This window comes from Gymnoscopelus microlampas (genome assembly GCF_963454915.1).
Source record: "Gymnoscopelus microlampas genome assembly, chromosome: 2".
Classification (NCBI taxonomy): Eukaryota; Metazoa; Chordata; class Actinopteri; order Myctophiformes; family Myctophidae; genus Gymnoscopelus; species Gymnoscopelus microlampas.
The window spans coordinates 13,905,224-13,922,174 of record NC_139939.1 but is presented as its reverse complement, the minus strand read 5'-3'; the positions used below and the strand labels follow the sequence as shown (position 1 = coordinate 13,922,174).

Genomic DNA, 16,951 nt, shown 5'->3' with positions numbered 1-16,951 from the left:
AGAAAGAGCTTCTGATGTAATCAACCTTATTAAGTTGGTGATGAAAGCTTTGGCTGAGAGAGATGAAGGGGGGGGTTAAGGAGGAATAGGGAGATGAGAGGCAATCTTAGCATAATAGAAAGAGGACTTGGTAGTGGACTTTATTTGAGTACTAGTGTGGAGAGATGGGAAAGAGAAGGAGTAGGGGAATGACATGCATCAAATGGTCTTGCCGGCCAGAAATCGAACCAGGGACTCGCTGTCAGGCGTTTTATTGATTGATTGATGTACTTTATTTAGTAAGACATGAGAACAGTACATGACAGTACATAACAGTACATGGAAGTACAAATTCGCAATACAAGGTCTACTAAACTGGATAGCTCAGTTAAGCACGTAGCTTGTTTAAGATGAGATCCCCATGTACACAAATCATGATGACATATAAGAGACAGACAGATATACACACTACTATACAGAATGTCATACAATCAGTTTACAGGTTACTGGTATGAAGAGTGAAAAATATGTACAAAAATATTGAGCCCATGTGGTATGTGCCCTAACCACTTGGCTATCGGGGTCGCCTCCATTATTGATTTGATTAGCTGCAGCTGCATTGCTTACATGCAACCCATGTTTTTACACTTCTATAGTTTTTATATACAGGAAAACAAACAAACAAACATCGGCCTAAGAAGGTTTCATGCCGCTTTATACAGTATGTGCTCTTCAAGGTGCGCTATCAAGTAGTGCATTGGAAGCATAAGTGTGGTGTGCCAGTATTGTCGCTGGTCCCCAGGGTGTTTTTTTCTCAGTTAAACCCATTTAGGCTACCTGGAGATGAAAGTGCTTCTCATTGATTCACTGTTGCTTAACATTGCTTTGCTTTCCCGTCCTGCAAGACAACCATGGTGGTGGATCCATTGGACACGGAGGAGATCTCAAATGTCACTGCATTTATTCTGTGATGTAGCCTAACGGCTGCTGTGTAATTCACACACACAGGAAGACTGTGACAACTTTTAGTGAAGGGGTGTACAGACAAGGACTTCATCTCAAATCATTTTCAAACTGAAAAGGAAAAGCCTTTTCACCTTTAATATTATATTTCTGTTTTCCATCTCCCAGCTTTGCTGTGCTATCAGACAGTCTTGTTCACCCCCTCCGTTCGGACCAGAGTAGAACATTTGGCACCACCACCCGCACCGGAGGGGCCCATTGCCTCTTTGGACCCGCAGCTGGTGCTGCTGCAGTGGCAGCTCTGCAGTTGGTCCAGATTGAAGCTCAGATGCAGCTCACCCTCCTCACCTCACTATTCCGAATCTTAGTATTCAGCTGGTGGGTTTGAGCCAGTATCTGAGCCAGGGGTGGGGTTAAACACTGCAACAAACTGCAGGACATTATAGTATCAGTCCAGCACAATGTATCACCACCACAGCCAGCAAGATGGGCCGCCACAACCTTTCTCCAACAGGCCTGGTCCTTTTCATCACCAAGAGCAAGCACATCAACAGCAGCAGCAGCAGCAGCAGCAGCACAGTCACTTCCAGTACCCTTCTGACATGGGCTCCAGGGACATGGACATGGTGCCCATGGACATGGACATAGAGATGGGCTTGGACCATATGAATGGGTCAGGATCTAGCGGCTATAGCTCCACCCCGCAACCTCTCTCTGAGAGCCAACCGGGCCACCAGCAAGGGCTGGATTGGTCAAACTACCAACACCCTGGCCAAATGTTTTCCAGTGTGACTCAGCAGCCCCAGAGTAGCCACTCTGCGATGGGTACGCAGGCTTGGACGCATGCCCCCGTCTATGAACCACCTTCCCCTCAGACTAGGGGCTCTCATAGCCGAGGTGTGGATAGGCAGGGTATCCCAGAAAGTGCAGGGAGTATCTTGGCTAGCTTTGGGCTCTCCAGACAGGATCTGGAGGTTCTCAGTCAGTACCCTGAAGATCAGCTAACACCCGATAAATTACCCTACATCCTTCAGGACATGCTGAGCAGGAAATCAAATGATCATGACATTGCAGCTTCCTCCTCCTCTTCATATTCTCAGAGTGCTACACGCGCCGTCCGTGAAACACTGCCGCCTCCTTCCTGCTCTCAGAGAAGCTCGGAACGTTGGCAGTCCCCGGAAGGGTCCAGTCTCCGCAGTGTTGCACAGACTGCAGGAAAATGCATTGACTATGGTCATTCAAGTCTAGTCACTGATGTCAGCAGCAGCAGAGAGGCTTTCATACGAGAGCCGCTATCTAGTGAAAGAAAGATGGTATCTCGTTGTCCACCAGTGGACATGCCTGAAAGGTGGAAGGTTCGTCCGCAGCCCGCTGAGACAAATAAGCATCGAGACCTAGATTACCGCAGGTCAAGCGGCGAAGTTCTCAATAGCAAACGGTCACCTGCAGCAGAATTTCCCCTGCCTCCCAGATCTCGTCGTCCAGACCTAGACTACAGAAGGGACGGTCCCAAACGTAGCCCTTCATCTGAAACACGGAGCGACTACTCGTCCTCATCCAGACGTCCCGCTCCATTGTCCTCTCTTTCAAAATCACGTGACGGCACCAAGAGGTTACCCACTCCCTCCATGATATGTGATTTCTCAGCAGAGTCTCCAAAGGTGTACCCTCATACCTGCACCCTGTGTCTGATAGACTGTGAGCAGGCTAAGGTGAGTGCCAACGTGTCATCGTCTCAGTGTTTAGGGGTCTCCTTAAAGGAATACCCGCACGCTTTGAATTTAAGTCTTCTATTATTTTTTTTACTAGACAGTTGTAACCAATTGTTATTGCTGGTTCCAAACTAGCGTGCCAACAACATAATTTACCCAGCAAGTGCCTGGTGAGGGGAAAAACAAGGCCAAAATGTACAATATCAAGAGGACTCTTTAAATGGCCAGAAGAGCCAAGGATATTTCTCAGTCCAAATATTCTTTATGCTCGCATTGCATATGAGAAGTTTATGTAGTAATATTTACACATCCTTTTTGGCTGGTAAAACTCTCCCTGGCTGGTAGTTATTTCCCCATTAACTTTAACATTGCTGTGGGTTTTACTGTTTGGCTTGAGCTGCTTGGAGCAGTGGTGCTCTCGCTGGATCACAACTCACTTATTTACAAGGGTTTCAGTCTTACCTCAGACAAGCCCTTTCAGCGAGATGTCTAAGTTCAAGATGTCTGTGGTGGTGGTTGTCTGCCCAGTTTATGCCCAAATATTGACACAGAGATCCCGGTGTCAGTGCAAATCGGCATTGTTAGGCAGCACTTTCTATTGTGTGTGACATCAAATAAGAGCTCGATCAGACGGAGATGGAGAGGGAGAGAGGGATGCCGACATTGTGTGTGACATCTGACCAGAGCTTGATCAGCAAGAGAGACAGAGAGAGGGGAGGAGAGACCTTTGCTGTGGGGGAAATTCAGTTTCAGCTGAGATGGCTGCTCAGATGGACATGATGGGAGATAGAGAGAGGGAGAGATGGGTTGGGAAAGGGGAGGGAGAGTAGAAGTGGGAGTGAGAGGCATACAGGGCCTGTTTCACCCAATAACCTGGCCAATGCTGCGTAGTGCGTTCTGAAACCTAAACCTTGCAAAGCAGACAACACGTGCCTGTTGAATAGTATTGTGCGGACGATATAGGCACAAAGTACTTGGAGTCCAGTCTATGTTGTCAGTTCTATGACCTTGGCACTGCACTTGTCTGTCTATATACTTGGTACCCAGCATTGTCCAGGTTATGGCGATGGTGTCGGACAATACTGTGATGCTTTATCAGGTTGTAGATCATCAGCACACATTGTCAGAGTACTTGGAGGCCAGTGTGTCAGTGCTATGATGACATCAGTACAAAGATGTTTGCACTGTGCGTGTTTGTCGTTACCCAGTGTTGTCCAGGTTATTGTGCGGTAGTTCAAGGGAAGCCTATGATGTCAGTCAGCTTGCAGATCGGCAGTACCCAAGTACTTGGGAGGCCAGTCCAAGTACTTAACTGCTGGAATAAACTTTCCTTATGGATTAGTCAGAAGATGTGGGTGGTTGCAAAAGGACTTCTTCTCATTCTTTGCTTTTGAAATAATGGGTTAAACTTTGGCTTTGATCAGATTCTTGATGTACTTTATTTCTGGTATTGGTGTAACTTCTGGGGCTATTTTGTCAGCACTATCCAGCACACCCCGGCGGTATATTGTAATGTACAGCTGACAGCCAACAGAATTGAATTGGAGGGTTCTTGACGATGTTGAGACGTGATGGGTCATTTTTCAGACACGTTTTAGCTCTCCATCCTTCCTGAAATGGAAGACTAATTGGTTTTGCATTTGCTATCATGATTACATCACCTAAGTTGTTTGGTGAACCTACTGTAAGTCATGGCAGTATTAACATAGCCACAAAACACTACTTTAAATATGCTCACCATCTTCAAATTTGATTTCTGTAATGTATTATAACCGGCTCCTGGATATTTTGATAATTTGCCACTTTTCTCTCCTGACATAATCTCTCTCCTCTTTGTTTTTCTCCAGGACTGGATTGAGCATGTCAAGAGTGCAAAACACACTGATTCCTGCAGAGACCTACACAATAAGTGAGGAGGCAATTCATTGTCCTGTAGAAGCCTTGACATATTTGTTTATTTATGTTAAAGACCAGTATTTTGATATTTTCGTTTTGTTTAGGTGGTATGGCACCTTTAATACTCCACAAATGCAAATATGAGAATGAAAATAATGTTCTGTAAAGAAAAAAAAAAAAAGATTTATTTTTCTTTAGACATTTGCTCAGGCCTACACAAACAAATCGTATCCATCCTACATTGTACACAGTTTTAGGAACACTTGTTTTCCTATGAAGTTGTAACGTGTGTGCGTGTGTGTGTGTGTGTGTGTGTGTGTGTGTGTGTATTTATAGGTACCCAGAGTGGAAACCCAATGTACCAAGGTCGGTTTGACTTGTGTTTGCAAATAATTGTTTTAGCACTTTTACTGTATATAAAACTAACAACAACAAAACATTCTTTGTTTTGTGTTGATTTTGGTTTCCGGTGTCACCATTATCTTTTACGGAATTGGATATTTGATTCCGTTCCTCCTCACCCCCCTTTCATCTCCTCACCGCTGCAGGAGGGAACAACACTCCCTGCGTCAAGATGACAGCCGAACCCCCAAGGAGCGTTCTCCCTCTCGCTCTGTCTCAGCGAGGAGAGAGAGAACGGAGAGAGAGAGGGAACGACTGAAACGAGGTACCATAGCATGCACACACACACACACACACACACACACACACACATACATGCAAGAACATCATAGCAGGACAGATCCTGCTATACAAAGTGAAAAACACATTACCTTACCTTGGGCTGCAATTATCAATTGTCTTGTTAGCGATTATTCTATTGATTACTTTTTCGTTTAATCAAATTATCGATTAAGCGTTATTTTATACTTGTAACAGTGAAAATGGCACATCTATCACAAGTCGCGATGTGACACGAGATAGATGTGCTTTTTTTACTGTGAATTCTTCACTTGATTTATTCACCCTTTGAAGATGTAAATCGTCTCTGTCAGGTGGACACGACACTTCATATGTTACTTTTCAGGATTAAAAAAAAAATAGCAACAAGCTCAGAACTCATGGCTTTGCACTTCGAGCTTGCAGATCTGCTACTTTTGATATATTTTGTGTATGATCTGCTACTTTTGATACATTTTGTAGTATGATCAAATTTATGAAAAAAAAACACAAAAAGTTAGAATATAGGAGATAGGAGGTTTCTGCCCGACAGCAACAACATGTATCATAGACACTTAACAGATTGTGTATCTTCCAATATGTTAATTCACTACCAGAAGACCATTGCCGTGGAAAGGATCCACTTCCCAGCAGTATCCACAGCCCCAACCGCTCTCACAGAGGGTCATCGTCCACTACTAGCCATCGACCTGAGAGAAGAGCCCACCACTCACCAGGTCAGCATTGTCCTCTCTCTAGGGTACTTAGGGCTGTCAGAGATTACAACATTTAAGTTGACGATTAATTGTCACACAAATAATTGCGATTAACGACTTAAAGCATCACTATGTAGTTTGGGATGGACACTTTGGACACACATAACCAAACAGCCAACGTCTTTGACTTCATTACCCAAGATTTTCTGCAAGCATGCGCTGTGATTGGCCAGTCGTCGCTTTGACTGTCAGTTCTGCCTTGGTGCCTTGGCAAATGCCAGGATGAAACTCATTGTCTCCCTTATACATAGTAATAACAGTCAAGCCCCTAGTAGGGACCCCCCTGAGTCTATACATTATGGAAGGATCATTGTTATTGCTTAAACGTTATAATTTTGTGGGACATAATATACTATATCGTCGGTGTCCAGCCAGGACCAGCTAACTCCATTTTCATTTTTTTTTTTTTTCATAAATCAAGGCTATTGAACACCCTTTAGGTCTGTGTAAAATATCAAAACATTTGAACCAATGAAAAGTATTAAAAAGCGCCTCTGACGAAAACTCCCAACTCCATTGGATCCTCAAACTGTCCGTCAAAAACAAACAACTCCCCCCTCTCCTCTACAGCGCTGCTTTTCAACAGCATGAGTAGAGCGCGTTGCGCAGTGAACGACGAGGAGGACCACGTAAACAAGCTCCCCGTAGTCTGTTAAAACTATGCAGTGTACCTGTTTATCAAACTTAGCACTGACGCTAATGTTATGAAAACAAGTAATTATATTTCTAAAATCTATTAAGTGTTTAATGAGGAGAGCAATGTGACAAGAAGAAAGGCGTTCATAGCATTTCTGTCGCGCTATTCTACTACCTCTTTGCAGAAGTTATTGTAATATTTAAAGTCCTGTTTATTATTGTAGGTCTATATAATAAGTGGCATGAAGCATCAGGGCATTAATTCACACGTTGTTGTGATGCATTGTGAGCTTGGAGATCCATTGTTAGCTTTTGAGAATTTGTACCCTTTTGAAACCTCTCCCTCAGCAGCGAGTGGAGCTATTGTTGTTTGGACAGCTAACTCCATTTCAGCTTGATTTCTGCTCGTCTGAAACTGCTAACTCCACTTGCGCTGGGTAAAGTGTTGATTTACCCGCGATTTGGTTAAAGTGTTGATAATATAATGACACATGCAAGTATCTGACAATATATAAAGTCACTATACCAACTTTGATGAGGCAGTATTGCTTTGTTTTAAAAATATAAGGTTTTCTTCATTTCCTGAAAAACGTATATTTTGTTTTTGCGTTTCCTGAACAATGAGCGTTTTGGAGTTAGCAGTGTCTGGCTGGACAGCAGAGATATACTAAAAGTTACATAGTGCCGCTTTAATTGTGCTTTTGGCATTGAACATTGGAACATATTAGATACAAATTAAATTTCTGTTTGCCTTTTAGGCTTCATAATCAAAAATTGCACAGGGTAGATATGACAAATAATTTAAATTACTGTCATATTTAATAATTGTATACTTTATAAATGGCTGATCTACACGCTTAGGCTCTAGATCTGCTAATTCTGCTTTTTTTAAATATTTTAAAATGTTTGAACACTTTTCTGGAACACTACATGGAAACGATTATGATGATTATGCAAAATAATTGTGATTATGCAAAAATAATTGTGATTAGACCATCATGTAATAATTGTGAGTGACAGGCCTAATTGTACCAGTTGTAGTCATTATCAGAGGACCCGTTATGCAGATACTGTCTGCATCAAATCAAAAAAGGAAACGTATCTACAGATGTATGTAGTTCCGAGTTCCGAATTCCGACCGTCTGCAAAAAGGTTAATCGGTGGGTAGAAACAACATTTTAACTGGGTTTTTACACAGCCTGCCTGCACCTCCATATGAGAACATGCGTGTTCCTGTTCGGGAACGCATTGAATCAATCAACGCGTTCAGTTTTCATTATCCAGCATTGGCCGGGTCATTGCAGAGGTCAAATAGGCTCAACCTCTCCAATGGGCTGACATTGGGCATGTCCATATTCGGGTATAATCCTCCTGCCCGCTACAGACGCTGCCACAACTTGAACTTCATATAGTAGACTTAAGGCTACAAATGTAGTGGTTATTTGTGTATTGTCTGTATTATACTCTATAGAGAAACTGACCTGTTCCACAGTAACTTAACTTACTGTAGAATCTATGAACAGGTTCACCTATTTGATTAAGACAATTGGAAAACCTCAGGATGTTAATCTTTTAGTTGTCGTTTTGTGTGTATGAGTCATAATGAGAAAACTGACTATCCTGTCTCCTTTCTTTTTTATTAATTATTCCCTTGTTTCTCCTGCCTCAATCGCGGCTGCAGGACGTTCTTCTCGTGACAGCTTGAAACGTCCCCGTGATAAATCTGCTACACGTGATGACGGCTCTGCCAGAAGCAAACTACCATCATCAGCCAAGTCCCCTATCAAGACGAAGCCTAAGCCTGGGTCCAAGATAACTAAGCCAGCGAGCTCCAAGGCTGATGAAACAGTGGGTCTAATAGACGTTGTTGTTAATGCTACATTATGCAATTTCATTATGAATTAAGTTCTTGAGCTTGTGCAGAGCACATTGCACCCACTGGTGGTGATTCCACACAAAGTGATGGGCCCCACAAACTGCACCAACTGCACCAATCAGACGTTTAGGTTAGAGGTGATTAAGGTGGGGGTCAGGGACTGCCTAAAGCACCGCAGTGTTGTGTGCCGAAAATAGACGTTCCCTGATCACATATTTACTTTTAACACATTCGGTGCCAGAATTTTATAATAACAGATTACGTTCGGTGCCAGAAATCTCACCGTTGAGCTGCGCGGCGCTGTTTAAGCTGTAGACTCCACGACGTGCATTCCATGTGAAACAAAGCATGCGTGCATTTTGCACGATGGTCCTGGCTAACGCCTGGAACGATAACATCTTTCACGTGGGTCACAATGGCGCAGCGATCACGCATACAAAATGAGTCGTTTTCCCCAACGTAAAAAAAATCGGAGTTATAGGGGTTTTAGAGAAGAAGATAGAACGGAAGCGGATGGGGAGCCATGTTTTTTGGCACGGTGATCTATAAGGCCCTTCCTTCTCAGAATCACCGTGGGTGATTCCAGAGCTACTCCAGCCCCTCCCATGTGGAAAAAAACGAAAAAAACAAAAGCGGCTGAAAACACGGTTCAGACCACCGAAGCGCTACTCTGTGCAAACACGGTTCTGTGGCACCCAATGTGTTAATATCGGCCAATCAATCGGTAGCATCCCTAGTGTTTTCCGCTTGACTTGAGCTGTCTATATTGGTAGTTGACCATGCATATTCTATAGTTTTTAGCTTCTTTTTGATTAACATTATATTTTGAGTAAATCGTTTGTGAAACGTTTCTATACTGTTGGTTCCAGTGCATTGCATCGACTTTGCTGACAATTTCCTCGTATGGGCAAACATACCTGACTATGAAAATAATTAAATTAAAAACTGAACTCATTGGTTCACTAGAATGCTCACAGCTCTTACTTTTGTGATGGCATAAACTTTAGCTAAGAGATTCACTATTTCTGGAAAAAAGCAGAGATTTCAAGCAGATGTCAGATTGCCCCAATTGCCCCAGGGGTGTTACTGGTCATGGTGGTTGAGCACCAACATCTGTTACCTGTATTAACCGCTTAATGCTGTTACTAAATCAGAAGAGAGGACAGTATCTCATAAACTTTATTTCGTATCTTCTAAAAACGATTGTCATTGTTTCTTTTAAAAAACTGGTGCTTAACGTCAGCAGGCAATCACAACTTGAAAAAACAATATAGTATTGAGCTTCTTCCCTATTAGACTAAGTACAACCTTTTAGCGATCTAAAAGTCACTGTTTTCCAGTCTACCAAAGGTCCACCGGCTAAGAAAGTGTCCACTCAGAGTTCCCAGTCGACCAAGGCTGCGTCTCATCTGGTTCACCCGACAGGCATCCCCACCACGGTCACAGAAGAGGAAGTGACAGATTTGGTCGGGGGCTTTGAAAAGATCAACAGCGTGGTTCTGTTGGCTCGCAATGAGGCAAAGGAGGAGGAGGAAGAACAGAAGGTACTCCTGCTATAAATGGAACTGTCCCATACTATGTAATTCACAAATAAAATCAGCTATTATTTTTGTTTAGGGCTTCCGGATTAACATGACCTCAAGTACATCTTCTTTCACACTAAGAGATGTATTCCACCATTATGTGCTGTAAATAGTGCTGTGATGCCCCTTAGCTTTTTTACTGATTAGACCGTAACATTGTATTCGTATTTTTTTCTTTTATCCTAATTACTCTTGAGTTTTCTGTCAAATTCCTTGTATGTGAACATATTTGGCCAATAAACAGAGGATACTCTGGCTCTGGTCCAGTGTAACAGCCTCTCCATCAGAGACCAGCCCGTTACAGGCACTTTAACCAAGGTTCCCATTTATTGTATTCATTTAGTTATATATTCATATTTAGTGATGGTTCCATCAGGGACAAACATTTTTAACATGATTAATAAGAGATCTATTAAAAATGGTTCAGATACAGTTTGATCCATTTATGTCTGAATACTGTACTTACAGTATGTGATTAATTGTCTTAATAAATGCATTTTATTTATTGCCTTGTGTCCTTTTAGAAACCAGAAGCAGACGATTCAACAGCAGTCAGTAAAGGGTAAGTTAGATTTGTTCTTCCTTCTTTTCTAAGCCTGCTGTACATACCCTCTCACTCCCCCATCTCTAACAAAACACATCAGAGATAAAACTACTTTGTGTTTGTGTCTTCACAGGACATCTATCCAGGAGCTGTCTGCCATAGGTGGTGAGGATTCAGGTAAGATGATGCCAAAGCCCATGGAGAGAATAAACCATATACATCAGTATTTATTCAATATACTGTAGGTCAACCTGAGAGCCTCTTTACCCAGAAGCGTAATGGAAATGAACAGAGTCAGACCTCGACACTGTGACTATTTCACTCGCATTTGCGTCTCCTTCACTCTGTGTTGACTCCGTTGCTCATTAAAGATGCATTTGCTGTTTCTCTCTCCCTTCATAAATTCTATGTACTAAATAAGAAAGCCATGTGGTGTACGATCATTACATTTTTTTAGTATTATTAGTATTTCCCACTGATCTAATAGCTCAACTTACCCCAACCACAGTTTCTCATCTTACCCCCATAGCAACAATGTGAACAAATAAATGGTAGGCCTACATAGCAGGACAGACCAAATATCACATCTGAACTATATCTTTATGTTGATAATATTTTTTGGGGCTTCTCTGCCTTTATTTGATAGCACAGTAGAGAGAGACAGGAAGCAGGAAGAGAGTCGGAGAATGATATGCATTTAAGTTGCCGCTGGGCTCGGGAATCAAACCTGGCACACGCTGCCAGGCATCAGAGCCTTTGGTATGCGAGTAGCTGAACCGCATGACAGGATGTATTAACTAAAATTAACACCTGCAGTTGATTTATTCATTTATAGAAACAATTTAGGAGCAAGGGGAAAAAAATGGGAGTGCCTCCGCTCTCCCAGCTACATACAAGGGGGTTTGGAATCACAATTCCAACGCGACACATGGCTGACAAATAGAGAGAGACACGCTGTCTCTATTGTCTGTCACAGGAAAAAAGAGGGGGAGTTGAACTCCCAAGGTATGGTGTTGTATGCCTTTTAAAGTCAGTGATTCCAATTCTGGCTCCTATTTCCCCTACAGCAAACGGGCCTAAACTTCACAAGAAAACTTCAGAAGAGGAATTTAGTTTAAATCCCATAGTGGTGATCACTAGGCTTCCTGAGAGTGATGTCATCAAACTGTGCCAGCCGTTTGGAGCTCCCACTGACATCATCCTGGCTACACAATTAGGAAAGGTGGGTGAAGGTATCACAAACACATTGCAGGGAAGGGTTTAATGAGGATTTGGACTAAAAAGAAGATTTTCCTATTCCTCACCAGCAAAAAATAAAGAACTAGAGAAAGTGCTCCTCGGAGCACAGGTCTCCGCCAGGTCAGGTACGATATTGTGGCCTCCTGGTGGCACTATAATAGGCCAATGTGAAAAGGGTGCCATTTATTCTTCAATCGGACACTGCATTCATGATTTGAGGCATTTTGTTCCAAAAATGTGTTTTGCTAAATTAGACCTGCTGGTGGCGCTATAACAGGCCAATGTGAAAAAGGGTGGCATTTCTTCCTTGGCCTAGTGGGAATGTGTGTGTGAAATTTAACGGAAATCGCAAGCTGCGTTCATGATTTGAGGCATATTGTTCAAAACGGACCAATCCTGCACATTTTGGAAGCAAACCTTAGCCAATGAGGATGGAATATGGAAAATCGGACAGATCCGTGGTGATCACATGACTATAGAGATACTGTGTACTGATTTGCATGACGTTTGGATAAAATCTGTAGGAGTAATGTAAAAAAATGGGTTTTGCACAAATCGGCCTCCAGGTGGCGCTATAACAGGCCCATGTGAAAAATTTGAGGCAGAGGTTCTGAATTGGCATCCAGGGAGTGTGTGTGCACAGTTTCGCAGCGACCGGGCCAACGGTGCCAGAGATTAGCTGCTAACACACAGACAGGACACACACGGACACGGACACGGACACACACACACACACACACACACGGACACACACACGGACTGACTGAGGGTAAAACATACTCTCTCGCCATGCCTTCGGCCTGGCGGAGACAATCATTTTGGATTTTTTTTTTTTTTTGCCATCTAGCTAATATGGTAATAACTAAATTCTCAAAAACGTTTATAAACGTTTTTGGCAGGCAATGTGTTAACAATGGGCTTTAATTCCCACAATTAACAATTGTGTATTCAGAAATAATGTGCAAATATTTATGCAATATCACTTTTTGCCAATATGGTCCAGCTTTGTTTTCTTTTTGACAGTAAGGTTGGAAGGATGATAATGACACTTTCAAACTTATACCATGGTTATAGTGATGCTAACAAAAAAAACTAAAACACTTTTATAATATCCACTGGCTGGGGACATGGTTCAATCTGTCTTTGCACATATAATAATAATTGACCTGTGTACATTTCTGGTCAAAATATCATTATATTTGACAACCAGCAAGTTGGATAAATTTTTCATATACAAATTAGATACTTGCTAACGATAAGATCCAGTAAAAGTGTTTCAAACTGAATTAAACTGTGACGCAGACCACCACGGAGGTTGTGGGTTCGAATCCACCGTGGTGCAACCGGCTTTGTCAGGCGTCTAGATGAACACAATTGGCCCGTGTTTGGGGGAGGGAAGCTGGGCACGGACGGTGATCAAATCAGAATTCATTATGATGTGGAAAGTCATACTATTCCACTGTACACTCAGTGTATTTGTTGAAAAAGAGCCTGAAGTACAGCCTGCTTTCATCAGAATGTCATGCTCTCAAGGGGTGAGCTCATTCATTTTCAAAGATTAGGAGCAAGGGTTAAAACAGGAGGCACGTGGAAAACTAAGTGGACTGGACTCCAGAGATAAAGGTATCCATCTCCTGGTGTTAGAAGATCTATTATGCATTACGCGCCTGTTGCGCATATTATTGAAGGTCTTCCTTAGAAAATGTGATCATTCTTGGAATGGAGAGTAAGGGACAATCCCTAAGATCACAAGAAACTAAAAGTGATGGGAGCATATAAAAGCTGCTTTATTGGTTAAGAAGAGCGGCGGGACAGGCGGACCGATGTGCCTACCACAAATTCCTAACGGCAGCTGTTGCCCATCTTGACATGTCCTTGCTTTCTGTTCCTTAGGAGTCACCTGCCAATGAAAAAGACACAGTGCCCACTGCTGACAAGGAGGACTCCATACCTCGAGAGAAGAAAAAAGAAGACGTTAATATTGACAACAGAAATGCAGAGAATGATGAAAAGATCAGCGGCAATGTTGAGGTGCGTAATGATGATGGCACGGTCATTCTCTTAGGCTGTAAACTCTGTGAATGTAGCTTCAATGACGCTGAACTGAATTTAATTCAATAAATCTCCCCAGGTTGCGATCCGTCCAGGTCGGAAAGTTTGGAATTTGCATTTAGTTTCACTCCATTATTCAGTCTGAAAGTGCTTCACATTGCAGCTGTTTTCTGAGATGGGTGTTGCCAAAGAGGGAGTCTTTGGAGATTGGTTCATCCCTAAACCAATCACAATAGGAAAGTGTGTGATGTTGTCGTGTCAAGTGACACTGATCCATGCTCTGGTCCGCTAGCTCGATCGATATTTCCGCATCGGTCGCCTTCAAAGCACAATGTTGTAGTTTCACTAGCCACATCGATACGATTGCACCTCTATTGTTATTTTGAAATGTCTGGCTCAGTTGTTTAACATCATCCCATTGAAAGGACGCTGATTGGTTAGATTTTCAACCAGCAAAACCCGTGGACGACAGCATCACTCGACCCTTGAATCATCGCAAATATATTTAATGGTCATGGCTAGCGATTCAGGGGCTGGAGCCAGGCTAAAATAATCCTTCAGGTCTATAAAAGCTGTTGTCTCTATCTCCTGTTCTATTTCATTATCATCCTCAGGTGGAGTTAAAGGAGGACCAGTTCCAAGACTTCCCAGACTTCCTGGACTTTGTGACGGTAGACGAGGTGGGATATACGACCCAAGGGATGGAGGAAGCAAATGCGGAGACCTCCGGCGCACGGGGAGACCAAAGCGCCATAAAAGCAGAGGAGAAGAGGAGAGGAGGGGACAGGGGGTCATGGGGGAGAGAGAGAAAGGAGGTGGAGAGAAGCGAGAGAGAGGCGAGGGAGAGGCGGAAAAGGTACAGGGAAGATTCTCCTGGGTCAGGGTCGAAGAAGGGAAGTAAGCGCAACTCGAGGAGAGACGGCTCGGATGAAGCAAAGCCAGAGACCTCCGGCCCGCAGGGAGACAAAAGTGTCTTAAAAGCACAGGAGAAGAAGGAGGACCGGGCGAAGCACCATCAAACAGAGGAGGAGGAGTGGTACCAACACGAGGGGAAAGGAAGCGAGGCCAGGAGAGAGAAAGATGCAAGAGAGAGACGGGAGCGGGAGGTGAAGGAGAAAGTGAAGAGGGACAGCCTGTCCCTCTTCACTTGGAGGAAGGTTATGGAAGGGTCTTCTGGGTCGAGGTCAGAGGGAAGTAATGGCAACTCCAAGAGAGATGGTCCGGGCGGGCCACTGGCGTCTGACGAAGCCAAAAAGGTGAGGAGCCCATAGTTCAGATGGCCTGGTATAGCTGTCTATGATAGGGTCTCGTCATCTCTCCCCTACGATACGATACATATCTAGATACATGGGCTCGGCCAATACATTTGAATAAAGAACGAGTTGGTGTGATTTGATCCGAATACAGAACCATTCAATGTGATTCAATGCAATTACAGTTTGGAACGTTTTTTTTTCTTTTAACTCATTGAGTGCCATTAACGTGTTTCACGTGTTTTTACCGCTATGGCGCTGGGTGCCAATGACGTGTTTGACGTGTTTTTGAAAAAATAGTAAAAAAAATAATATATATATATGTATTTTTTTTTTTTTTAAACATGTTCAGAACCCAAGATATCATCATCTGAAGATTTGCAGCTCCATCCACTCCTTGTTTAAAGGAGACACACCATGAATTTAAAAAAAATATTTGATATTTAATATCATATGGTGTATGTCCCTCAAACCATTTTCAAAAGGTTTGAGCCTAAATCAACACTCAGATATACTCATCCCAAGTCAATTCTCTCAGGCTTATAAAGCACTTTCAGCTGCAATACCAAAACGTCCAGTTGGCTAGGGGGGTGCTGTACTGCGGTACTGAGCAATTCTGTCTGTCAAAATACATGGGCAGAAAGTTTGGTGAGGTAAGCAAACTTGCCATTCTGAGATGGCCTGTTCAGACACGCCCATTCTGAAAATCTCTGAAATGAGAATGAATGACTGAATGTTAAAAGAAAATATTTTTTGGGGTACAAGAGACACTGGGGAGCCAAAAAAATACAAAAAAAATAAAAAAAAGTGAAATTCATGGTGTGTCTCCTTTAACTTAGAACTGAAAAAGGCTGTATCTCGCTTCCTAAGCACTTTTTGTTTTCTGTGAAAAAAACACTTTTCAGAATTAATTCTGAAATAATTCTGGCAATCCTGGCACTCAATGAGTTGTAGACTTGTAGACCTTTTTAAATTTAAATTCTATAAAACTGGTTATCAATAAGATAGAAAACCTAAAAGTTGGATCAAGTAAACAGTGTGCAGTATCCTATTCACTACAGACTGTCGGTGAACTTTGCGTCCACATGGTGGAAAGCATGGGCGGAAACCTCGTTTTTGACACGATGGTGTCCCTTGCCAAAACGTACAGACCTACAAGTTAACAAATGGGCTGGCTGCGTGCGGTTCGACACATTGTTTCTTGTATATCTGTTCTAGTTTTGACAAGTGACACCATCATACTATACATTAGAGTGCAATGCACTGCATAGTTTATGTTGTGTTGTTTGAATGGGACGTACTTGCTAACGGCAAGATACTGTACAAGATTCTATCCAGTAAAAGTGTTTCAAACTGATTTTACTTTGATACAGAAATCAACTGTAGCTGTTAACTCATTTTAGTTAACACTAGCTTGACATGTCCTTGTTTTCTGTTCCTAGGAGTCACCTGCCAATGATAGAGACAGCCACACAGTGCCCACTGCTGACCAGGAGGACTCCATACCTCATAAAGCTTCTCCTCCACCTGATGTTGTTTCCATGGATACCACAGTGATGGTAGAAGTGAGACGTGAACTAAAGCTCCTTTGCATTTAATTGAACTACTTCCCCAGTTCACACAGTTCAGCCTTAAACCCTATTTAACCCATTAAGACCTGGGACGCATCTGTGTCATTTTTAGATTTGAGCTGAAAGCAGTATTTTACACTTTGGCTTTTCAAAAATAGCCGATCTACAGGCTCATAGCGTGGCACTCGACTTGTAGATCTGCTATTTTTGA

The 16,951-nt window shown here is 42.7% G+C and overlaps 1 protein-coding gene across 3 annotated transcripts in view; it reads left to right on the top strand.

Moving 5' to 3' along the window:
* The window catches only part of LOC311058043 (uncharacterized protein), a 32,957-nt gene that overhangs the window by 2,512 nt on the left and 13,494 nt on the right, over nucleotides 1–16,951 (top strand). For 2 of the 3 annotated variants that reach the window (XM_084075329.1, XM_084075327.1), the window contains exons 2-14: nucleotides 1,111–2,654; nucleotides 4,502–4,563; nucleotides 4,887–4,916; nucleotides 5,099–5,217; nucleotides 5,828–5,947; nucleotides 8,304–8,470; nucleotides 9,839–10,042; nucleotides 10,606–10,643; nucleotides 10,759–10,802; nucleotides 11,693–11,847; nucleotides 13,758–13,895; nucleotides 14,531–15,172; nucleotides 16,612–16,734. In XM_084075329.1, the coding sequence (XP_083931455.1) occupies nucleotides 1,404–2,654; nucleotides 4,502–4,563; nucleotides 4,887–4,916; nucleotides 5,099–5,217; nucleotides 5,828–5,947; nucleotides 8,304–8,470; nucleotides 9,839–10,042; nucleotides 10,606–10,643; nucleotides 10,759–10,802; nucleotides 11,693–11,847; nucleotides 13,758–13,895; nucleotides 14,531–15,172; nucleotides 16,612–16,734 (3,093 nt within the window). In that variant the 5' untranslated portion in view covers nucleotides 1,111–1,403. The remainder of the gene's footprint in view (nucleotides 1–1,110; nucleotides 2,655–4,501; nucleotides 4,564–4,886; nucleotides 4,917–5,098; nucleotides 5,218–5,827; nucleotides 5,948–8,303; nucleotides 8,471–9,838; nucleotides 10,043–10,605; nucleotides 10,644–10,758; nucleotides 10,803–11,692; nucleotides 11,848–13,757; nucleotides 13,896–14,530; nucleotides 15,173–16,611; nucleotides 16,735–16,951) is intronic. The other variant, XM_084075328.1, reaches the window with a different exon arrangement.